The 27,390-nt window shown below is 31.6% G+C and overlaps 2 protein-coding genes across 7 annotated transcripts in view; one reads left to right on the top strand and one right to left on the bottom strand.

The window, feature by feature from the left end:
• Window positions 1-27,390, top strand: part of LOC105194318 — a 294,708-nt gene that overhangs the window by 239,747 nt on the left and 27,571 nt on the right. The window contains exons 1-3 of one of the 3 annotated variants that reach the window (XR_003268387.2): window positions 11,351-11,722; window positions 13,575-13,711; window positions 17,008-17,076. Coding sequence is in view for 1 of the 3 variants with exons in the window: in XM_026132193.2 (XP_025987978.1) it covers window positions 13,575-13,584 (10 nt within the window). In the remaining 2 variants the exon portion in view is untranslated. Of the gene's footprint in view, window positions 1-11,350; window positions 11,723-13,574; window positions 13,750-17,007; window positions 17,077-27,390 lie in introns of those variants that run through there. The other 2 variants (XR_005575573.1, XM_026132193.2) reach the window with 2 other exon arrangements.
• Window positions 1-27,390, bottom strand: part of LOC105194317 — a 302,455-nt gene that overhangs the window by 210,968 nt on the left and 64,097 nt on the right. For 3 of the 4 annotated variants that reach the window (XM_011159176.3, XM_039453574.1, XM_039453576.1), the window contains exon 2: window positions 8,629-8,672. The gene's annotated coding sequence lies outside the window, so the exon portion shown is untranslated. Of the gene's footprint in view, window positions 1-8,628; window positions 8,673-9,812; window positions 10,404-27,390 lie in introns of those variants that run through there. The other variant, XM_039453578.1, reaches the window with a different exon arrangement.

Genomic DNA, 27,390 nt, shown 5'->3' on the forward strand with positions numbered 1-27,390 from the left:
CTTCTGCCATTTTTCATGTTTGATTCCTTATCCGATTTTTATGTTGAACGATCATATTCATCCGTGTTGCAAGTGAGGAACGGATACCAAAGCAACGACTGAACTAACAATAAATTCCGAACACCTGCTGATACCTGCTAAAGTTCTGTTCCTTTGATAAGGCCGCTAATTTTGCCAATCAGATGGGTCGCGCGCGATAAGTTAACGTCATAGTGTCCTTTTCACAAGAAAGTCATTGCACGATCCGGAAGTGTTTGTGTATCAGCTTAACTGAGTGTTGAGAGTGTTCGATTCCATTGAAGCCGCCCCATCCGATCTCGTCGCGTATTAACTCATTCTTTTTCACTCCCACCGACGCAAAAAGCCCACAACTGAATCCCGCGTTGCATTTGGTATTGCGCTGAGTGTTGCTTCGTATTGTTTTGTACTGTGATTGATTGTCGCGTATTTCCGGTCGCGCAGATTCTGGATTATATTGCGCGGTTTTATCGGGAATCGGTGTCGTGTTGAATGACTTGGAGAATGCGTATACGAGTATTGAGTACGATTGAATATGATATGAGAGTACCGTAATCTTTGTGTGCCATTCTATTGTCGTTGAGCGATTGCAATAATTGTACCGCGTTATTTCTTTGTGTGAGTTCATACTGCCGGCCGCGTAGCAAGTACACTGCTCGCTCCGGATACAAAAGTCACATTCTCGTCGCGTATCCATGATTGTAAGTACTATATCCATCCCAGCGAGAAACGACAATGGAATCAACATCGAATCGACATCAATTCCATTATCATTTCTCACTGGGATAAAATGTCAAGAGAAATGTAGCTCTTGTTACTTTCCTTGTTATACGTCATGTGCTCGCTAAGTTTTCCCTCGCTCTCCTTCATTCTGTCACCCGTACTGAAACCACGTGCTTTGCCGTGGTTGAGCAATCGGTTATCGAAGCCGTTGCTGTCCGCCTTATTCAGAGAATTTCGACTTAAAGATTTCGTTCGCTTTAGCATAAGAGCACGCTCTCTTACGTGCTTGGCGTCCAATTATCGCTTTAGTTTATTACGTGTTCAGTCAGTTTAATCTGTCTGTAAATTGCCGTTGCACGTACGCAACGAAATTACACCATGCAAGTGAGAGCGATCACAATATTTACTACCTAGTTAACTTAAAATACTTTACATTTATCTTTTTATTGTATAACATTCGTAATTACGAAAGGGAAGATCAAACAATAATAATGGGTTATGAACCAAAGTTGGGTTTTAATGCTAAAAATTATAAACATTATTCAACAAACGTTTCAACTTCTCTATTCGATCATGCTCAGGATCAAAATTATAACTGTCAACATACCATAAATTTAATTATAAAATTATTCAATGTAATTATAAAATTCAGTTATAAAAATAGAGATGTTATCTTTATACAGTGATTGACATTACGAAACAAATGTTCGCAATTAATGAAGAACATACTTCTAATTGTTCATAAGCCTTATGAAGGTAACCATCTAATGAACATAGATGAGTGAAAATACAATCTTTATGCTATGGAAAGGTGATGAACAACGACAGTAAACTATTCGCACTCAATCTTATTCGGAAATAAATCAACTGTAAAAAGATAAAAACTATAATTTAATTTGCAACGGAAAGTTAGAACGAGTCAAATGTTTAAATTATGTTTAATTGATATGAAACAGAAAGTTAGATAGAATCAAATAATTATATAAACTTAGCTGGAAAAGAAAAGAAATTTAAAAAAAAACAGCAACATGATTTAAACAAGCACAGCAACACCGAATTTCTTTCTTTCTTTCATATCTTCTTATCTCACGATTATTATCCTTCCTGTGCTGGAATTCTCTAACTTGTTATGACAATTCGGTATCGTTATAGTGTCGTTGCGCAGATATTATACATGATAGAAAAGCTGCGCAACGCAGCTTTTTATCGTTATAGACACATAACAACAACATAACGAGTTAAAGAATCGCACTACTGACTAGCTTTACCTTTTCCTTTCCACTTTCTTCTCTTTCCTTTCTTTCCCTTTTTTCTCTTGTTCTCTACAATGATTTCATGTTGTCTCGTTTTATTGCCGTTTATATATACACTTTATAACAATTCAAATTGGCCTCTCTTCGTGCACGTTTATAGATGTTTTATTTTATTTTACTTATTATTTATTTATTTATTATTTACATTTAATTTTGGATTATAATAACAATTTTTTTAAGTTTTTTTCTTGTTTTTTATTTATATAATTATATATCCAAGCGTGCATTTTGTATTATAATGTCAATTTCTTTGTAAAAATATCTCTACTTTTACAATTAAACTGAGTTATGATGTACTGATTGTTATAAGTTTGATATTGAAAATGATCGAATAAAGATCGAAATGTCTGTTGTATATTATTATTTTATTAACATAACAAATCCCTATCTATTAAACCCTATCTATTAAAACCCAGCTTAGCTTATAATCCATTATTTTCATTTTTTGATTTTTAATCTGATTGAGCTGTGATATTTATTTTTTTATGGCATTTATTTTTATTTTAAAAGTAAAAAATCAAATATTATTTAAACTATAAAATAATAAAGTTTTCACTTTTTATATATTTAAAATTTTACAAATTGCTTAACAAAAACATTGTCATGGACAATGTTCAAATTGAATTACGATTCTTTTATATTTCTCTTTGTATAAATACTTGTTATATAAATAATTTTTCGCTGGATATAAAATAGATATATAAAATAGGTAATAAGATTAAAGTTCCAAGTTTTGATCAATATTATGAGAACCAATTCAAAAATGAAAAACTTCTTGACTTGAGCTTGTGGAAATCTTTGCTACTTTTTTATATTACTCTTTTCCTGTTTGGTTCTATTTGAATTCGAACAAAAATGTTTACAATATGATTTGGAGTTATAATCCACATTCAAAGATTGCACTTGTTTGGTTTTTGTAGGAAACTCTTCAATTGTATTTTCTTCATATATTGCAAGATTAAAATATTCTTTAAATTGAAATTAGTGTATTATTCACTAAAAGATAATTAATAGTCTAACTTCAGTGCTATACTTATAATTAAATCAATTAGTGATATACGTTTGTATTGTCTTTCAATTGCAATATATTACTATTTACTAGTTTATTAAAAGTATCTTCTTTTTAATCAAAATTATTGAAAAACAATAGATAGTCTCTAATGATTACAGTATGGTGATCATTAGAGACTATCTATTGTTTTCAATAATTTTGATTAAAAAGAAGATACTTTTAATAAACTAGTAAATAGTAATATATGACAATTGAAAGACAATACAAACGTATATCACTAATTGATTTAATTATAAGTATAGCACTGAAGTTAGACTATTAATATACTGTAAACCAGTAAGATTTTACTGGTTCAGATTTAGAGAATACAGAGGTGAAAAATTAAAATGCGCAAAAAGCCAATAGTAATTGTATCAATAAAATAAGTAAAACATTTCTATTATTCCAAAGAGAAATAAATTAGGAAAAGGTAATTCTGCGGTCTTCTTCAAAGATTTAAGATACATTTCATCCTGTTAGTAGAATGAATAACAAATCGACCATTATACATGGGAGAAACGCCATTTATAGTGAGGAGTCACGAATTGCGGCACGATGACGCGGTCTAACTTTGATCTTGTTTCAGGAACGGGCCGCGGATTTCGAAATTGGAATTCTCGGTCAGATAGCACGTACGGTCTCCGGCTCCATTGGTTAATGCAGTAATACCCACCAGGTTGTGGATTCATCCGATCGGCTTGTACACACTAACGTATACATTGCAATATCAAGGATATAATCATGGAACCCGGAATAATTGCTCGATACCTATCACATATAGCCGTGAGAATAATCATTTCGTTACGCTGTAGAAATACCAATGGTCCATCATTTTCTTTTCGCAGTTCTCTCATTCTTCATACACGTATATGTATATATCTTCATGTATCCGCCATTTGTCATGGAATATTATGCATAGCGCGACCACGCGTATTCGACCGGCATAAGGAACACCGATAGATACTCGAGTTTGGATATTACTAGTGTTTTATCGCCTCACGCGGTCCACCGAGTTTGAGAGTTAACTCCGATCACGCTCGCGAGCTCCCGAGCGGAGAGTTAGAAAATCGCTCGGCTGACTCTCGGGGTCTAATGCGCGATTTACCGACGGACCATGCGGAATCATAGATTATGGTTAATATCCCGGAATTGAACTTCGATGATAAAGAAATGCTTATGTGACAAGCGTACTTAGTTCTCTTTAGTTGCTTAAGAGAGCTGAATATTAAACAGTGCCAATGATTTTCTTACTCTAAGTTCCACTTGTCTAACATAATAGTGCAATCGTAGAAAAAATGTGTATGGATAAAATTAAATAACGGGCGAATTACACAGTTCAATAAAAAATAATACCAAAATAGTTACTTTCTATTTAGTTTTTTGGATGCTGGATACAAATCCGGTTTCAAAATCGCTGCCTTATATCAAAATTTTGAAAATTTTGCAGTTAAAATTATAAAAAAGATTATTTTTACATACTTTGTTATATTATAACTACGATATAAAATAAATCATTATATTTAATCATGAGTATATCTTATTAATATTAGCCGGTACCAAGAACTTCTTTTGAAGATTGAAAATCTTAACAGCATGTGTAATTTTGATTTTAATAAAACTTCTCCAGCATGTCACATGCCGTAATTATAATACATATGACAATATATGAAAATAGCCCTTTTGCAAATTTAATCGCAAATTTCTCAAAACTGTGACGTGCTGAAGTAATTTGAAAATCAGATTCGTATTTAGCGTCTAAATAAATATAGGAAATAACTGATATTATATTAGTGTTAAAAAAAATAATTTTTCTTGTTAAAAAGTGTTATTAACGTACGCTGAAATCGTCATATATAATTTTTAAATAGCATGACAAAAGAATTTTGTTAAATTCTAGACGTTAATAATGTTTCAGTACTTTTAACAGACCCGCAAAAATTTTTTATCGTAATTTAAATTACGATTTATTTTCTCAATTTTGCTTTCCAAGCAAAATGCGAAATTCGAAGGGGATACTTATTACCTCTCGTATTTCGACGCATCAACCGAATTTTGCGGAACGTACGTCTATCATTTTAACGCGTTAATATTTACCTGAGAGTCGCATAAACTACAGTCGCATACAGGTATACATATGTATGAAATGCATTATGCGGAAAAGAAATTTTGGTGTGTAACGATATTTCTCGCAGCTCACATTTACGCCGCAATTAATGGAATTACACACAGAAGTTTCATCTCGGTTTTAAGCACCAGACGTTCATGCCGCGTATGCAGGCGGTCATTATCCGGCGGGATTAAACCGTCCGTCGTTGCTGCACGAATTAATCGGTTAAGCGGGATAACGTCTGTACGTATTAATGCGTACGGAATTCGTTACGAATAATATCCAACTATTTTCTTTCACGATCACAGACAGCAGCGCTACCGCTAATAATCGCTTAATTACGCAACGTATTCGATTATACATTTCATTCTATGAAACATTATATACGACGTGTATTATAACTAACGATTATAAATTTTAAATGATGACGACAGAGGACAAATGCATACGTGGGTATATGCACGTGTAATTAACTACGCATTCACATAAAGCTCAACAAATGGCGCAACAAATGGCGACATAATTATTGTGTGATCGGCTTTTCAAAATAGCTGACAGATTACAACATCAGATTACACGACCCTCCCGATACTCTCTTTTCTATCCCTATCGTTACTATCGATTGTCGACTATTTCTGACCAACCTGTACGAGAGCACTCTATGGAGATTCTATTGTACGACATCATCGAGAGAGAGAGAGAGAGAAAGAGAGAGAGAGAGCTGTAAAATGCATAAGCATAATGTACCCATCGCGGTTTACACGCAAATACAGCGCATGTGGAAGTTGGATAACACGAAAATGGCGGGTGTCGACATCGCGGATTTCGCAGTGGACAATCACACAGCTCTGATCAAAACGTGTGACATTCGTTTTGTATGTATTGGACCGAGCCAATCAGGCTGATGAGACACAAGCAATGTACAAGCGCATACATGCCATGTATACACAATGTTCAACTTCTTTTTGCTAAAGACACATTGGAAACGTGTCCTAATCACAATTAACGTAGATTTCAATTAAAATTAGCTGCAAATTAAATTTGTTTATCCGTATTAAAATATTAAGTAACTCTATGATTAACCCGTTCGGTGCAGCATGAATCGTAAAGTAATAGCAAACATATTAATCAATATATTAATTTACCAAGAATAATAATTAAATAAAATTTAATAAACTAGATTTTCAATACTATTATATGTATAACATAAAGATATATATTATAGGATGTATCAGATCATCTGTGAAGACACTTGACAATAAATACATACTGATCAATAAAAATGCGTTAAAAAAAATACGAGTTTATATTCGAACATACTCTTAAAACACCAACAATTTTATTTACAAATATTTTTGCCGCGTTCTTATTAAATACTTTAATTATAATCTATCATTTCTTTATTTTTCTTCAAAACTGTAAGTGATATAAAAAAAAGTTTAAGCAAAAATTATTCATTTTTAAAAGATCTGTTCAACAAAACTGTACTCAATCTATATTTCCTATTTGCGTATTTAAAATTTCAGACTTGACCCAAATTTAACTTACTCCTGTAATTTTTGGAAAATCGAAATATCATCATGAGACAATTTCGCTTTGATAAACTTAGATAGTTTTTAAATAAAAATGTTTCCTCTAATTTTCAACAACCAAAGAATTTTTCGAAAAAAAAGGATGATGAATGGCCTGATACAGCTTGTATATACAATTGGGATATACAATTGACGACCTGCGACCAGATCTGTCCAAATTTGATCCGCAGAAAATTAAAACTTTATGCATAACGCAAAATTTTTTAAATAAATAATGTTAAACTATATATATATATATATATATATATATATACAAATTTCTTATATAATATACCTACAACATATTGTTTTAATATATATGTATTTTTTTGTATATTTAAATTTTCTACATTTAACTGCTGCGGTCCATGCCCAATGAGAAATGGTAATGAAATCGAGATCAAATCAACGTCGGAATCATCATTTCGATGTCAATTCGGCATCGATTCCATTATTATTTCTTGTTAGGTGATATATAACATCAATTTTTACATTTGGCTCATCAAAATTGAGTTTCCCTGCGAGATATTATTAATTTTAAATATTGTAAAAATTTTTAATTTTTAAAGTTTGTGCGTTATTTTCAGACACTTTCTCGCCATACATTTAATTATGACACTTCTAAGTTAATTTTTATCATTTTTAGAAGGATAAAAGAATTCAATAAAAAATTCCTATATATATTTTAATAACTTCAGAAAGTAGATATTTGTATTGTTTATTTTTAAAAATTGTATATAAATTATAACTACCTACAGTGTTCTATTTAAAAAAAAAAAAAAGAAATTTACAAGAAAATGATAAATTTACAAGAAAATTGCCGAATCATATGTACAAAGTGTTAAAATTTTAAGACAACATTTATAATTATAGTCATTCTCCGGCCAAAAAAAAATCTTTTTCGGACAACGACTTATCTTTCACTTGCATAACATTTTCTACTAACGTTTTTTTAATTTTCTCACATGTCCTAATAATTTACATAATTTCTTTATATTAATTACCATAAATTAACTTTAGGTTTTTCTTTTAGTTTGCAATTTCAATATATGTGTGTTCTTTGTTTGTTTCTTCTCATATGTCTGTAATACTTTTTTCTATTATTTTATTTTTAAATTTTTACTCTGTGCATATTTTGTGTGTATATATGTGTGAACATTTTTTTTATTTTCTTATATCACGTATCTTCATAATAAATCTGATAATTTTTTTAAATATAACACAAACTCAAAAAAAATGTAAAATAAAATTCTAAACTATTATGTTTTCCTATTTTCTGAGAGTTCCTATTTCAACGGCAAAATGTAATCAACAAGACAAACCAATATTGTAACAGTAGAATATCAAAATAAAAAAAAGTCAAATATACACCGTTACATTCTCTTTTGTATTTCCGAATGATTGTTGCGGATCAACTATCGTTAGCGAATTGCATGTATGCATACAAAACTGAAATAGAAAAAGTATGGAAAAAAGAAAAACTCGTAAACAGGAAATTCATTGCGATAGTTTGCAATAATTAACAATACAACATCTCGAGCTTCAGTAATGTACAATCACTACAACAAAATTATTGCCTAAAAATTACTATTTTATAACAGATGGCCATTAAATTTCATAAATAAAAGAATTCACAAAATTTAGGAATGTTCTATACATCACGTTTTAAATATAATATTCTACAAATATGTATATTCTAATTCCAAAACAATATGACAAAGCAATACTATTTATCTTTAAAATTTTTCTAACTCTTTCTAATAATTAAAAATAATTAATTTAGATTTAGCAAACAAAACTATAATTTTTATTATAATTGCAATTTTACACAAATTCATTACTCACCATGATGTCGAACGAAGCTGCAGTAAATAAGGCCGTATATTAATCTAAAAACAAATTCAAATAATTTTATTAGTTTATATTATTATCAAAGATGCATTAAATATGTTTCTGTATTGTCTCTACAAATGAGTCAATAGTAATAATTATTGTAAATAAAAGATTTTATCGCTAATTTATACAATCAATTAAATATATATACATTTATACAATCATCACATAATTATTCTTTTATGATTCAATAATTTGTGTCTTTATTACAAATTTTATAACCATACAATCTTTTTCTTATTTAATACACATATATTTAATACACATGTAAATATATATACAAATGTATATTATGACTATTATGTGACTTGTTACGTACTGTGACCTATATAATTTTATTATGATAGACTATTTATTTAATATTTATTTATATTCGTCATAGATTGAAAAAGACTCGGTGACTCAAAACTGTTCTCCATTTTTTTTTAATTATTAATAAAGTTCAAATACTAGCTAAAGTAATATTTTTTACAATAAATTATTGACCGCTATTTAAGACGCTAGTAGGAATTATTGTTAAATTGATGATTAATTTGTAATATGTTTAGTTTCAGTTTATGATTGCATTTTAAGTCCGACTGTATTCGGCGTGCAGTTTTATAAATATTAAAAATTTATTTATACACTGAAAAAACACATTTGGTTGAATAAAACAAGATGTTTTAGTTAAACCAGTTTGTTTGATTGAATTTATAAGTTCTTTGTATAAATAAAAAGTTATGATATCATAAACAAATAAAATGTTGCAAATAAAATTTTTTTGCTTGCATGAATTTGATTACAACACGATCGAAGCTGTAATTAACACTCTCCTATTTGTGTGATTACTTAAACGGTTTAGTTTCAATTATTATTATTAAATTAATATACATTAATATAATAATATTGTCAAATTATTATTGTTTAATAAAGTTTTTATTTATATTTATTAGAAATCTAATACTTTCTTAATTTGCTCGTCTGGACTCTACATTACTACTTATTTTTATTATTTATACAATTATTTAATGGCAGAATTATAGTTAATAATATTAATATTTGTCAGTACGATCGCTATTATGCAATGACGCTAAAACATCACAAAAAGTAAACGGTTGCTAGAAGAATACGAGAGATGAATAAATATAAATGTTTACCAATCAATGCACAATGCTGTCGCAATTATTCCATTGTTTCGAGCACAAACATGCGAATACAAATCCATGAACAAAAAAACGCAGCTAATTATAGTTATTCGGGCTAATTACTGACGACAGAGACTTACCGTATCGCGCGACTCGCGTTTTGAAACAAACAAACAAAGAGAAACGAAACGCAACGATTGTTTGCCTCTGGCGAACTCGGCAACGTCCGTGTTCGTGCTACGCGTACGATCGATATAATATACGTTTCTGCACATGAAAAATTCGAAACGCGTCAACTTCATACCGAAGCGCCGGCGGTGACGTCACGACTCACGACCGCGAAACTCGGGGAAACGCTGGAGAAATCTGACAGCCGAGTTACAAATACCGTTAATTGCCATCTAATTGACATCTTACTTCGACGTTCCCGATGCGTCTCAATGCGTCTGGGTGAACGCGTGCAACGCGAAACGGTGAAACCACCACGCGCGCCTCGATGAACGCCGATAACGGACGCCGAATCGTGCTGTCGCGGCGACCTGACGTCGGTTAGCGACGTTACACACGAGATCGCATACGCAAGCCAACTCGGCGTTGTGATTTGACACGTCGCGACGCTCGCTTCGACGCCTCCCGACGTTTCCGACGTCGTCGCGTCGTCGCGTCGTCGCGCGACGTTCGCGCGGATCCGAGTTTCCGATCGGAGAAACGCGATCTGGGTGTCATTGCGTCGCAACGAAACGAGACGAGACGAGACGAGACGAATGGGATGCACGCGACGCGGACGATAAGACCGACTGACAACAACGCACCGGAAGTGACAACTGCGCGAGTCAAGCGAAAAACTGTCGAGCCGCGTGACGGCGGCGCCAGTGACGTGCGAGCATTGTAATAAAATCGCAACCGCTACGTGTTGCGCGTTAAACGTAACTCGGGACGTAATAACGACGGCCGATCATCGCCGCGTGTCTTAATGCGATTAATACATCAAACGCGCTCGGCTGTTCGGACGATGTTCTCGATGCTCAATTAGGCACACGATGCATCTCTCACGGTGGTGAGTGACGCGCGATACGCCGCTCACGTTCCCGTCCATCGGATAATTAATCTCATTTCGCTCGGTAATCGCTCATTTTTTATCCCTTGTTTTTGTGTGCCTTGCGTACGCGCGAACAGTAGCGATATTATAAATGCTGAACTGGGCTTTTCGACATTGGACTGATAGCGTTCTCTTTCCAGCGACAAAACATTTTGCTGCATATTAATGCTGCATGTTAATTTCGAATATTTAGAAACAGTAGCAACGTTTCAACATGAGCACATTGCGTGGTCGAACAAACATTGAGAATATTTAACAGAACGCAAATGTTATTTACATTAATTTATTTTACCTTATTCTCGGAGAAACGACACATCGAGTAGAGTAACTCCGGATTACAAAAATCAGGAAAAATAAAAGTGGAGATAAACAACGTCGTGTTGTGTACCAATCGCGATTATCGACCGAGCGTGACTCGCGAAATTGTTACGGATGATTTCCGAAAGGAGAATTATCGCGAAGACTCGCGCCACGGAGTCCACGGACGAGACGAGTCCAATGTAAAACACCGAAGCAATAACGTTATTAGTAATTAATCCAGTTAGGACGTCGGTATTAGATCGCAAGAATTTTATAATTAATATACTCGGACGATTGAGAAAGGTTTAAATAAAGAGTCTGGGAAGCATATCAGCATTTCCGTCATTATAAGAACGAAGGGAACCTCAAGGTGTTATCATGTCCGATGTTTACATTTAGGCTCGACTAAATAAGCGCGTAGAAATCTTGACATTCTGCTTTCGACACGGTTCGAAAACGACAGTAGGAACGCCCGGACTAGATGCATGTACAGCGTTAATAACCGTGACAAAGCTAATGAACCGTGAGTAATCAGAGTAATTCTAATTTATTTTTCGAATGTGACCATATTTCGAATGTGATCATATTTTGTTTTTAATTTTTACTATAGATTTTCTAAATTTGGTTTCTTGTTGAAACAATATCGATGATATCGCAATTATCGAAGAAATGCACCCATTTCATTGCAAATATTAAATGACTATCAATTAATCGTATTACAGCACATGTTATCCCATACAATACTGAAATAGATTGCTTACATGGAAACATATTGTAATATTGCTAATTAAAATGTTACTGCAAAGTTACTGCAAGCTTACGATAACATTGACATGTTAGAATGTAAGGCTACGGTAATATGGTGCAAGTTATTATTTTCAAACATGTTACTACAAATATGCAGAACGCTTAAAATTTAATAGATAAACTTTAAAAATACATAAAGACGTCCAAAAGAGATAAGAAAAATTTTGTTACAATTGTGTAAGTTCACAATCTTTTTGCATTCAAAAGTTGGATAAAAAAGATTGTGGATTATACAAAAAGTTTTTTTCTCATCTTTCTGGAATGTCTTTACATATTCTCAAAGTTTATCCATTGAAATCTAAAGTATTCTGCATATTAAAAATTTATTAAATTTTTACATAAAAATAAAAACTATTACATAACGTTTTGTAATTAACATCACTATTTTACTTTATTTGACATGTATAAAGTAACAATGTTAATATTATTAATACTAGTCTATTAATATTATTAATGGCGAATGTTCATTTTCATCAATGTAGATTAACTTTGGTCTTAATTTAATTTACTCTATCCTTTTCTAATTCTAAAAATTAGATAAAGATAAAGAGTAAGTTAAACTGAGATCAAAATTAATTTATGTTAATGGAAATAGACATAAGAGACTTAAAGGGAGATCCAGGTTCAAATCCTAGCTGAAGTAATATTTTTCGCAACAGTTTTTTCATTTTCTTCGAGATAGGAGATTTTAAAGATGCTAGTTGGCATTGGTATTGATTTTCAATTTAATTTTGTAATAATATTGTTCTAGTTTATTTCAAAAGATGTGTTTGAAATTGAAAGTAACAATGAGCAGTTTGAATGAATTGGCCATGACAGTCATAGTAAAATCTAGGTATTTCATATGTGATTTTTACATACAGGCGTCAATACCATTCTTCTATTTAATTTGTTGTATACAAATCATGGTCTTGAATCTATATTATTAATAGGTTTATATTGAATAAAATACAAGGACGGCACAAATGCCTTTTCACATAAAATTACACACTTTCTAAATCTGAATTAGTGAAATCTTACTGGTTTGCAGTGCTATATTTATAACTGATCATCAGTGACTATTCACTATTTTTCAATGACTCTGATTAAGAAGAGGGTACTCTCATTGATTGAATTGGTGGATTGTCACTGAAAACTAATACATATATCACTGAATGAAATACTTATAAGTATATTACTGAAAACAGATTATGTGTGTTCACTGTTTTTTAGTAAATAATACACTGATTCCAATTTAGAGCATATTGATGCATACTCCACGCATCTTTTACCATACATATGTATATCCTGAAAATTTTATAATCTTTTTACAACATCGTTGGAACATTTGGAAATGATATTGTATGTCTAAAACGTTTCTGCAATATTATGTTGCAATTTACAATGTTGCAATGTTTCTGAAATGTTACTTCAGCTACATGGAAACGTTTCATTAAGTCAGAACTATTGATCAATTGATCTAGAACAATCCTAGTACTTAAGTGCAAATTAAAGGTTAGCCTAGTAAGTATTAGCTTTAGTAAGATAGAATCCACCTTGGACGATCTATAATTCACGTCTTATTTCAGGGTAGACTAAGTCGCTGGAATTCAAGCTGCAGTTCACATCAATTTACCACCGCGTATCGATTTACCATCGATCACCGGGCATATTCTTCGCGTTAAGAGCCAAGCGAGACGACGATTGTGGTATTGCGTTAATTGAGGTACGATAAGTCCGTATTTAAGATCGTAGGCCGAAGAGCCTCTCATATCTCTTTCCACAACTACTCAAGCTGTTACAATCGGCACATCCAGATGCACAACCGCTCACTGAGCGGTTAAGTAGCAATTGTAGATAATTGCTTGGTTTCAAAGGTAAGAACCAATCATCTCCAATTGCTACTTAGCCGCTCAGAGAGCGTTTAGATACATCTAGATCCAATGCAACATATGCGTGTTTATATAATAACTAAAGATGGAATCAAGTTTAATATAAGTACTTAAAAATCCGAGTCAAATTCAATCAAGTTTTACAATATTTTCTAAAATTCGAGTAACATTTAGAAATATTACATTGTGCTCTTGCGAAGTAATCGATATTGATTATTCATTTTTAAATTTTAGAATGAATATTTTTGCAAGAATTCGAAAGTCGATAAGTAGTTTTAATGTAAAGAATCGAATCTTTCTATTTTGTAAAGAATGAAGTATCAAATCTTTTATCAATAATACACAAATTCTAAGATTGAAAATGTTAGTAAATTTTATTAATAAAATAAAGAACAATGGATAAAATGGAATAAAGTATTTTATATTTTATTATAATACTTTACTATCAGAAATTGAAAGATTACAAAATATCTTTTTATCATAAAGATCCGAATAAGGTCTTCTTCATTTGTTACACAGAAAAAAGTAACATTCTTGTTTTGAGAATATTATTCTTGAAATGTTGAATATTGGAAAGGGATTACATAGCGTTAAACAGATGATTTACATATATAAAAAAATTGTGTATACCCTTAAAAAAAGAACTTATAAAATGTTTCAATAAATTGATTACAATATCAGTAGAGGAGAAGATAATATTATGACTAATGTACATAGAAAAAAAATTAATGTTAAATCAACAATTTATTGTTTGATATATAAACACAAATACAAAATCTTCTTGGAAGAATTTATAATCTTAAACAGACATAATTTGTCTACATGGAAAAAATTTTTCTCTTTATGTAAGCAAATTATATGTGATAAGATTTATACATTCTTCCAAGAAAATTTTACATTCCTGCTTATATATGAAATAATAAATTGTTGATTTAATACTAACTTTTTTCTATGTAAGGAACGACTACCGCTATTATCTTTAATTACTTATTATGTGATAAATTCTAACGATTGGAATCATTTGTTTAGTAGTCCGCCGTTATGTAGTGACGCTAATATGCCAAAACACAATAGCTGACAATTATTATAAGGCATTTTTACTTTTCAACATTTTGAAACTTTTTCCAGATACATTTTAACATTTAATTACACATACTCTTTAAATTGGAATTAATGTATTAATCACTGAAAATCAGTGAGCAGCGTGATTTTAGTGGTATGCTTATAACTATATCAATCAGTGATATATGCACTTATGTGATACATGTTTTTCGGTGATAATGTAGTACACTGAATCCGAACAATGATTCTACTGATAATGAGGGTCATCCTGCTCTTAAGCGGAATCATTGAAAAACAGTGAATAAGTATTAATAATTACAGTTATATGTATAGCACTTCAAATTAGTAGGATTTTACTGATTCAGAGAGTACTTCCTTATTGTTTTTAAAATTGAATGTATTATCATATGAATGTACGTACACTCGAGTGTTTTTTTTGGTACTTTTTATTCAGCTATAGACGTTTCAAATTATGCAAAATTATTCAATAACATAACATTTTATTAATATAACTACTTAGACGAGATTTTATTTCTTCACAATAAATTGATTGTCAATCTATGAGGCTATATTCAGAAATATTTGAGATATTTTATGTTGTTTAATGTTAAACAAGAAAATGATATTTCTAAGGTTTCTAAATGCACAAAAATTCTAAATCAGGAAAATTCTAAATGATGAAAAATTAAAAATTATATAATTTTGAACAAAATACTGTGTGTTTTTTTAAACAAAATCAATTTTTTAACTTTATTTTTACGGTGACCATCCTATTTTTTCTTTCACTCGTTATGCAGTGTCAATAAAATTTTATTAATCATGTCCTAAGTAATAAATATTTGAGTCTAGAATTTATTAAACAACACATTGACTAATATAATCGTTCTAGTTTCAATATAAAATATTGATTATTAACAAAACTATTGAATAAAATGTAAATATGTGTCAAATTACTATCTTTTTCTTTAACAGATGATTACTGTTCACTTACTCATGGAATATCATCAGTTACTAATATAGTAATTAGTTTATCGAAACACTATTAGTTTTTTTTTGTCAAAATTTTATCAAAATGAAACATATCCTCATTATTCAATAATAATTTTCATGACCTAGATAGCCAAACATGATATAGCATATTGAGCAAACTAATGCATTGTATATGTTGTTATATATTTGCTGCATATTTGCTGACATCGACATAGATACATTACGAATGAAACAACACTGACTGCTTATACATACAATCATTTGATGAGATTTTAAGGGCAAACGGTCAGCAGTACTGATATGTTATATTATTACCAATATGACAGCCATCTTTTTTACGACAAGTAATTGATGCTGACATATTGCCATTTATTTGTCGTTGTTAGAATTGGAATTCACCTGTGTGCAATCTGATAGACATAATGCTGTCTCATCTTGTCCCGCGATTATCAAAATCAGTTGTTGCACGATTGTTGGCAACGTGACAGCAAATTCACTCTATTTGGCTGTCTGGGGAATTGAGAGAAAAAAAGTATCGGATAGAAAATAATATCTTCAAACCAAGAATAAGAATTTTGTAATATGTATTATTATTTTTATTGACAATCACATTATGCTTTTTAAAGGATCATTATAGTAAAATAAAAATATATTATTTTACTAAAATTTAAAGTTATCAAATTTTTTTTAAAGATGAAATTATATATAAGCAAGACTCATTATTTCATACCTGCCTACCCATCGTCCTTTCTAGTAAAGTGCTCATAACGAATTTAAACATATTTGATCTACGACTTTGAGTTTACTTGGAAGTAACACTCTAGTTCTTCGGGAATCGGGATACTCATAACGGGTTCAAACCCATCTCGTCCAGATTTGAAACCATTGGAAAATACTGCTTTTATTTTTTCAAAGTAATCATAAAAAGTTCAAAATTATGTAAACTGGCTAATCTACAACTGAAACTTTTCAACGTTCGTCTTTCTACATTTTCTCGCAGAAAAGCTTAAAAAGAAAGATCGAACTCTCCTGATAAAAAACAAGCTTATTTTATATAATTGTGGCTGTATCTTTGCAGGTGTACTGTGAGTGAGTGAGCGAAATGATGGAGCAGTAGGTAAATGGCGACAGCGCACCCCAAAACTAGGTGAGTACGTTTATTTATTACACTGGCGGGATTAATTGTTCGTTTGCATCCAACGATTTGTCATCATTGCGTCATAACAAATACGCTTTTCGACAAGCGATTGTCACATTTTTCGATAAGTGTTTTCGCAAAAAAAAAAAAATAAAAACCGTCGACTGATTTTTGTTTCGTTAACGATACATCATTTTTTAATCTCGTTCTATTTTACGTAAATGTACATTGATAACCAATTCTTTCAACTTTTATTCAATATGTTTGTATATGATAGAAACAGCTCTTTTCATTAACCTGATTTTATTGTAGAAGTTTTACCATAGTAATTATTACAACACCTATGTATTATTCAGTCCGAACAGAGAATGCGTTTTACCGTGTTTACATTTGTTAGATTTTGCTTCGTTTCCACGAGATTCGCATATTATAATTCTCTTTAAGTACATCAACACTATTCGTATTGTCTAAAACCCGTATTCACAAAGCTTTTACAATTAAATTATTTTGCAAGAGATAACACGATAAATGGAAGTGTTCAACTATCATTAATGTATCATCGTCTTTGTAGATATCATCGTAGATCCTATTACCGTTCGTTGAATATTTATAGTGTCAGAATAGCGGAAATATCGCGTAATTTCCAGGGCAATTTAATAAATATTTCGAAGCAAAAGTGAAGACAGGCTCGAAAGGGACGATCGAAGTTCGGTATTTCATTTCGATGAACACAAAAGGTTCGATTGAGCCGAAGATTGATGCACGAGATCAGTCTTTACAGTTCGGAGTAAGAACAACAAATTCTCCTCGTTTCCTGTCTCTTCTTCTCTCATCGCAGCATTTATAGCAGCGAGAATACCTTTATCGTTATATGATGCGAAAAAAATTGACTAGATTCTCTTTTTCCTCATGTTTTTTCTTCTTTTTGCGTCACACGTGGCAATATACGCTTATAGAAATATTTACTTATCACAAACAGATTTTCTTTTTCTCAGAGATATTTTCACAAACATATATTTTCGTTTCTTAGAAATATTTGTTTTATTCATAAGCTAATCAATTGCTTATCCTAGCTTTCCACTTTACATCACTTTATTTTTTATTTTCTTTCTATTATTCCTAAAAATCACTTGACATTTGTTATATAATAATTTGTAAAGGTACGTTTAATATTGTGATTATCCGCTCGCAATTGTATTGCATTATATTTTATTCAAATCTTCAATATTTATATGCAATAAATGCCATCTTAATGTTACTGATAAATTAACGTTTAATTTATTAATAACACTTAAAAATAAATTACAGTCTCTTTTTTATTTCTAAAATAAAATTACTAAATGATAGAAATTAAATAACTAAGATCTGTAGGACAAGTTGACAGAGAAAAATCCACGGAAAATATTTTTCCATTTCACGTCAACCAAATACTTCACGCACCCTGAAGTCCTATTTTATCCGTGCGTTCTCATCTGCGACTCACGGAGCATCCTAGAAAGAATTTAGGGTGCCGCACACGTTCGCTTTTCGTTAACTCATAAAATCTCGTAACGTTCGTGGAGGAAATAGCCCGTTACACGGGATATCATCCAGGGAAAAAATGTCAGACTAGTCCCTGTCCGCCGACCGGCACTATGTAATGGATTAACCTATTTTTATGTAATGCGTCACGACGTGTCACGCTTGTCACATTTGCATATCGTATATGTCGCCGTGAGTTTCCCATAGATACGGGAGCGCAATCAATCAAATCGTGTTGGATCTCCGGGTTTTCCCTGCGGGAACGGAACGACGTATGGATGGCTCGATTTAAAAACGAATTATATTGAAACGTGTCGAAAGCAACTCTTGAATTTTTTGCGAATACTCGAAATCCGAGTTTGTACATTCGAGCATTTCGTTTGATGAGTTCTTTCACCAATATGTTGCTTTAAAAAAAAAACGGTACATTTATTAAATAATATTAATTAATTAAATTGTTTTCTTAAAGAGAAAACATACTACTGAGATAAAGTGTAAAAATAATTATTAATTAATTCAAAAAGTAAAAGAAAGTGCTATTTCTTGGTCGAGGCGGATCTTGATCTTTAATAATATTTTAATATGTATCAATTATTGAATATATTTTTCAGTTCTATAAATATTATTAAGTAGAGATCCGTTTTAACTGAGAAATGACATTTTCTCTTATTTTTTTTATTATTTGCACGATTTAATATGCAACATTTATTGTAATATTTAATTATTAATAAAATTAAAGAACAATCGAACATTGATGTGTGATAAAATCGAATGTTCAATAAATTTGCATATGCTCTTGCAATACGTTAACATTTCTGGAATTTTGTACAAAATATCTTACAATTAAAGATAATGAAAAAAGGGAGGTATAAATGCAGAAATAGCGAGTAATAACGATCGATCAGTAGCCAATTTAATACATGCAAGTAATGATATACTCATTCTTGCTTAAATTTCAAATAAAATGCATGCAATTGACAGAAAAATAGTGATAGGAAAAGGCCATTTAGTTAACGACTTTTAGCATTAATCAAATTAAGAGCAATCGAGGGAGTATGGAATGGTGTCGTTGCAGCTCACTACATGTTTCAATATTTCGCGACGCAAATTTTTTTACGACTCTATATTATTTCGCACCAGGACGGAGAGAAGGACGGGCTTCGGTAATTAGCAGAATTTAAAAGTACCTTTCTTTCGCTTTCCTGCACCATTCACTAGGCAATTATCGGCAAATAAAATTGCGCGATTGGTTAATTTAAAAGCACTTTGCTCCACTTCCTTTTTTTGTCTTCTTACATTCAACCGACGATAAAATTTCGATAACAGGCGTTCATCGTGAAAGTAATTTTGTTGTCAGTTCCGCAAGTTTCGCCCTTGCGTATGACTAGAGGTATTTCGTTCAAATTACACATCATTTAACTAGAAAGCAGTATAATTATCCGCTTACACTCGCCATTAACGTGATTATACCTCGTATGAAAAGATATGCTAAGATAAATTATCTGCTATCATCTTTTCATTAATCAAAATTTGCAAATTACCTGAAGCATTTTACTACGTTGATTGATTCGTTCTCTATTACTTTTGCATTTTTTCGTATTTTTTACCGCAATTCAAAATTTTACACTAAATTGCTTTTTTTCTCTAAAGTAAAAATGTTAAAAACACATTTTTACTAATGCCCACGAAATAGTGTATTTAACAAACTTTTTAAGTAAATAACGCACTATATTATAGTTTTAAAAAATCCCTTTTTCCAAATCACTGGAACAAACTAGAAAAATTTCGGTTTTTTTTCTGAAAAATTTTTTTTACGAAAAATTGCTACTTTCTAATATGTAAATAGTATGCTACCTAATTTTTAATGCGCATACTAATGTGATCCAGGAAGTTTTATGTAACCTTTTTGTTAAAATTTTTATTTTATTCTTTTCTATATTCTGTCCATGTTATAGACCAGAGTGTGGCGAGCTACGGACTCAAAAATAAGTGTAGTGAACTAGGATTTTAAAAATCATATAAAAATGGGGTGACATTGATATTGATATTGGGGTCACCGTGGTACAACATTTTGCAATTATTTAATTTTATAGCATATTTACTCCTGTCACAAAAAACCTTGATTTAAAGTCAATAAATCACGTTTTTCCGTGACAGGAGAAAATATTAACCCGCTATAAAATTTTTAAATTTTGAAAAGTGTATCAAAGTCATCCTTTTTACACTATATTTTGATAATATTGTATTGTATACGTAACTCTATAATGTATTTATTGTAATTCTTTGAAGATAGTGTTATTGCCTAACATGAAAGCACAAAGACGTTATAAAAGTATTAGACGTCTTTTGGGCGTCTTTACACAATTTTTCAGATTTTTGTGCCGTCTGGATCTAGGATGTGACATTAATTTTATTTAACTTTGAATAAATGTATGCAATCATTTTCTTTACGAAAAGAAACAAATGTTTTACCAACATACTTGACTTTTTCTAATAAATTATTTTACCTTTGGGGAAAAAAACTGAAAAAACCCGCGGAAAAATTGAAAAACCGTTTTCTTTTCTAGTCCTTGAAATTACATGTAGGTCTTCTATTGAACAATTATGTTACTACGTAAACATTAATTAACTAAAAACAATCAAAAAACTATCTATTAAAATTATTATTATATTAATACAATTTTATTACGCGAACGTGGCTTCTGCATCAATTCCAGACGCTTTATATCCTTGTTATCTCTTTTATATCTCTTTTTTCAAAAGATGCTATTGTGTTCAGGTGGCATAAACATCCTGTGTACTCCCACCGTGTATTCCGACACTATATTAGAAATTTATCATGTGCGTGAAAATGTAAATAGGAATGACAGGAAATGCAGTGGCACCACGCGTGAGCCACATGACATTTCGTTCCTCACGGGAACTGTATATTTTCCGGTACACGCGCAGCGAAGCGCTACTTCATATAGCGCGGAGTACACTTCCTATTGTTCTGTTCGCCTCTGCGTAATCTGTTTCTCGAAAGACCAGCGGTAATGTCGGTACGTAATGTGGCTCTTTCGTATGCAACGCACGGCTGCCGCTGTCGCGTCGCGCGCAAGATATTTTCCGGAATTTCCAAGCGAAAGCGGAACGCAGATGAACTTGCGCTCTGGTATCGTCGCACCAAGTGCCGGCTGCAAGAAAGCTAGCTCTATATAATACACACAATAATTCGCATTCCAACCACGGGACAATGTGTCCAGTCAGTTCTCATTCACCGCGATAGCACCGCGATTATCATCGTGCGTCGTGGAAACTGGGAAAGTCAGCTAGCACTTGAAAAATCGGGCGACACGTTCGCGGTATCGTTCTTTTGGACCCGCCGCGCGCCGTCTCCCTTTTATCTACATTCTTTTTGTCCCTTTACATTTTGAAGTTAGACGGTTTTATACTAGTCCGCGGACAATGAAACTGATAAGATTTGTTTAATTTATAGTTGTTAGAAAACAAAACTATCTCTGTACAGTTAACATTTCATTCACAGTATTTCAATATAATTGAAAGAGTTCTGGCTCTTTTCCAAAGATTTCCAAAGTTTCTGATATTTATTCAAGAAGGACTGATAATCAAATAGTAACCCGATAATATGAGATATTCATATTTTTGTCGAATGTAAGTTGACTAATAAAATTTTCATTTAAATTGAAATCTCAATTGATTATTAAAGCCATAAAATAAAAAGAGATTCGAGGAGTAACAATACGTTTTATATCTATGTTCCGAGAAAACGAGCGCACGAATTTAAATCTTTTATTTTTGTGGAATGCAATAAATGTTACGAAACTATATCTTGATCGTTCTATGGGGCAATCTCCCCTTTTGAGAGTACCACAGCTCCGACGCGGCAGAAGTTTTCATATTTCAGCTTCGAAGGAGTCTCTCCACAATCGAAATAAATTGCGTCCACAAAATGCATTTTCGTTGTGACGTCGGCGGCATTGGCTGAGAGATATTTTCTCGAATGCGAAAACTTCTATGATGCCGTTGCAAGTGTACTCCTTGCCAGAGAAATTACGTTAGAAATCATGATATAATTTCCCTGATGGCTTCAACCAGTTAACCAATATATTACATGAATTTCTATATAATATATTGCCTAAAATAGATAGGTTATCAATAAAAAATAAACTAAAATGCGATCGGAAATTTATGATGATGCTTGTGTATTTTATAAAATATATGTTGAAAGTTTTGGTAAAACATTGTATGGTTACTAATTCATTGAATATCTCAAAAACTCTGATCATAATTTTTAATAGCTTTCTTTTCAAACATAAAAATCAGGAGTTTGTTTTTAGTTGATTTATCAAGATTGTAAAAAGTTTTCTATGTGGAAAGGCATATCTTATAAATTAATGTCACTTATTTCAATCTTAGATTGTTAACAGAACTATGTTTCAAAATTTAGGGATTAGATGTTTTTTTTTATTATTCTATATAAAAATAAATTTAATTATATATATATATATATATATATGTATTGATTTATTAATAAATTTTTTGTGATTATGCTAATTAGTTTTTTGCTCATAACGCAGATGCGCGAAATGCACACATTGTTACGCCAATTCCTTTTTGTTTCCATTATTTTAGATTAAATAATGGATGATTAAAATGAAAAATTTATTGACCAGCTTATTGATTAATCATATTATAATTCGCGATTGTAGTAATGAATAATTATCATTTATTGCATCCATATTTGAATCCAATTTTCTTAAAATTGTCCAGCTTGGGAATAAAAATAACTCAATTAACAGATGCCAATCAATGTCACTATTAATTAAACGCAAAAATTTACTATTGTACGATTGGTTATCTGTCTACCTGTCAATCATCAATATTTATTATCGTTCGAACAAATCGTTTTACTTTATTAGTTTCAATTAAACGACACGACAGCAAAACATGCGGTACATCCTTACGGCACTGGAATGCCAAAGGCCAAAGTGGGGAAAGGTGCCGTGGAATTTGGGGTACGATACCACAAGTTAGGGATATTAAAGGGGAGCATCTTAAAGCAAATAGTATCTTAGCTTCTCTTTTGTTATCGTACTTTTAATGGAATAAACTGTTAAAGCTTTTTACAGTAAAATAAATTACAGAAAATATTTATAAATAACATGATATAATTTTTACATCTTTTTCTTAAATTGTGGAATAATATTACTCAATTGTAATACGCGAGAAAAAAATGCACACTGTTATCTTAAAATAGTAAGTTAATAAATATTGATTTAGTCAGAAATATTAGAAAGTAATTTTTTACATTAAAGATTTTACAGTTTAATACAAGCATATGATGGAAATAATAGACATTTCTGTTAATAAAAAATCCTTTTACGGAATATTTTACCTTTTAAAAATATTTAAAAATTTGTTACTTTTTTTACGATAGTTTATTATAATTTTTGATAATTCTTTTAAAACCCATTATATTTTTATAAGATTATTTCAATAACACAATAAATTCCTACTTTTCTCTATTTTACTTTGTTACGAACGAACAAATTCAATCGGTGTTGGCGATCGCTTTCCAATTTTCTTCTCTTTGCTACGAATACGATTGCTACGTGATCAGCAGAAGAGTAGGCACCGAGAAGAAAGATGAATGCGAGTCAGCCGATCGAACCTTTTTACAGCGATCGATCGGAGTTCGTTGCAACGAATGCGAACGATACTCCGTTAGTAGCGTAGAATTTCGTTCCTTTTCACGCGAGCATAGCTCAGTGAGAAAGAGAGAGGTATCTCTTACTTACAACGACCAAAAAAACCTCAGACGATAAGTAACGATCACTCTAGAGTCACATTCACCTCATTTCTGACGCGCGGCATTGACTATAAAACTGCAACGTGTACCATCTTTTTTCCCTCTCGGACACGAGATTCGTTGCTTCCATAAGAAAGCTAGACGAGACGCAAAGAAAGACGAGGAGAAAGTTTACTCAAGCGACGGTTTTCCGCAGGGATCATGGGGGTGGCTTTTCTTTTCGAGATCCACGCGAGATCTTCACTCTTGAAGTCTAGAGATCCACGGGGTTGCTCCTTTATCTCGAAATCAAATCTTCAAAGATAAGGCTGTTCTTGCAGACTCGTGATCTCATGTATCTCGTGCAGAACCAAGATACTGCGTCGAAGTAAAGTCGAATTGAAGACGCAGTCAGTCATGGTTCTCACAGTATGAACACTGCCATTAAACTATCTCTCGTAAGATTGCACTTACGTTTCTTTATGAAAAATCCGCGAAAATTATTTTGTATTTTATTTTAAGATAATTATATTTTTTTTATTTTGTGATGTATATTTCGTTAATGGATAAAATTTCGTTATGGATAAAATTGTACATTCCTAAATCGAGCAGAGTAGATATACAGGATGTCCGAATGTACTAAACTTATATAACATATTAATGTGTCGAGAAGGAAAGAAAGTTTATATAAACTTATGTTCGAAAATATTTAAATTTAACTTGGAAAGTTATAAAAGTTTAAAGATTTTTATCAATTATACCTAATAATAACAAAATAATTCCAATAAATTCGACGAATATTTGAAGAAGTTTGACAGTTATTAATTTGACGAATAAAAGTCTGCATTCTTGCAGAAGAAAGAATTTTTGGAACATTATAATTATTGATAAAAATTTTTGAATGCTTATAACTTTTCAATAAAGCATTTTCGGAGTTGCTATGAATTCTTTGTAAGGTAAATGTACGGAATTATATGCTACTTTAAACAACGATTAATTTTTGATAGGTTATTTGAAAAAAAATAAAGTGATGTTACGTAAAACTATGAATTTTATCTAAAGTTAATTTTGTAAATTAATAAAACGCACATAAAAGTTAAAAATAAAAAAAATATTTTTATGTAAAAAGAATTGGGTATGGACTGCAAATGTTCTGAATTTACGCCATCAATTTTAGATTGTTGCCATTACCCCACTAATATGTATCAAACGACGCTACCCTATTACATTTTACTCTGTGTGTTGGTTATCATTATATTTTATAATATAATTATATGATGCTTTACTATTTTAACATTTTTTAAATATATTAATCGTGCAAAACTAAAACGCACTAAAATACACTTTTTATTACAATTCAAAATTATTTGATTTTATAATTTTACGGTTACATTGTCGTAGTAATAATTGAAGAACTTTAGCCATTGAAGTGAACAGTGACAGATTTTCGAAATGGGTTTTTGAGAGCCGTTTTTCATGAAAAATCACGTTACATGCGATTACTTTGACGAACCCATTTGATAGATTTTGACGATTGCTTTTCGGCAATGTTTAAAGACTTTTAATCAACTGGGTTTTATTATGGACACGAAACAAATTGCGGTGACATTATTCGAGTCAGTAGCGTAATTCCGTACATTTACCTTATCTACTTTATCTCATTCGCACGTTATATTGAAATGGCCTGTATATGTTCGATTAATATCTAATAATATCACTGATTTGCTTTTCAAGTTTTCTAAATAAAACAAAATAAAATTCTAATTTATTCTTTTGAGTACTCTAAATGCGACTTTAATCATTATACATTCAACCACACATAACTCAATTGGAAAAATTTTGTATTAATTTAACGTTATATAAATATGTTGAAAAACAACAAGAATATTATGTAAAAAATTAACACAAAAATGTAACATTGTGACATAATTTGGTAAGACATTGTGGAAGCATTCTTCTTCCGTAAAACATTCGGGAATATTTCTAATACGTTGACGCGATACATTTATTTATTTTAGAATTGATGTTTTAAAACTACATTATTTTTACGTTATTTGTTCATTTTTGTCTATAAATTTTGTTATTTTAACACCTATTATTATTAACACAAAATATTTAAAAGACCTAAGAACATTATATTAACATTCGGTTATATTAAAATTTTAACAAAGACCGGTTATAATACATATTGTTTTCTACCGTGTACGTTCTTTCTCTATATAAAATATACTTTTATTTTTGTACAAATATTTACTGTTGCAATTTACGCCCGCGCACCATATTGTATTATCACGAATTTTCAAGCGTCAAACTACCCAGAATCTTGTGCAATAACCGCGATTCGTGTTTTCCCCCAACAGAAATGTCGCACGCGTGGCGAGAAAAAGTGGCGGTAAACTGGCGACGAAATAAAATCGCGAAAGACTACTACGAGACATTTTTCCTCAGAGTTACCGCGCTGTGTAACCAAGGCGCGGAGAAGCAGTAAGTGGAAAATCTACTTTGAGCCGCACCCCGTGAAATTCATATGCAGGTGACGGCGCGAGATTCGCTCACTCGCTCCGCGAAAACGTAACGCCGCGTAAAGGAAATCGTTCTCACTCAGTTCCTCGAGAAAGAAGTAGCCGAGAGTGTCCTGTTGCCCCCGCTGCGCTGCGAATCTTTCCCGCAGAAGCTCTGAGAACTCCGGATCTGAATTTATTCTTATTTAAAATGGAAAAGTTTCCAAGCGGCGACGACAGCGGCGGCGTGCTCGAAAATACGTAATTTAGTTTCGTCGGTCCGCGAAGAGATGAACGCATAGGGGATCAGGATTTGGAGAGCAGAGGAAAAAAGAGAGAACAGAGAGAGAGAGAGAGAGGAATTCGCTCTTGCACCTTTTTATGAACTGTGAAAAATATGGCAGCGAAGAATGTTTGGAGGGAAAAGTTTTTCCCGTCCAACTGTCCTCGATTAGAAATCGGATTTATTATACGAGGAGAAAGTTCAGAACGCAACTTTTAATCTTCTTT

This window comes from Solenopsis invicta, chromosome 1 (assembly GCF_016802725.1).
Source record: "Solenopsis invicta isolate M01_SB chromosome 1, UNIL_Sinv_3.0, whole genome shotgun sequence".
Classification (NCBI taxonomy): Eukaryota; Metazoa; Arthropoda; class Insecta; order Hymenoptera; family Formicidae; genus Solenopsis; species Solenopsis invicta.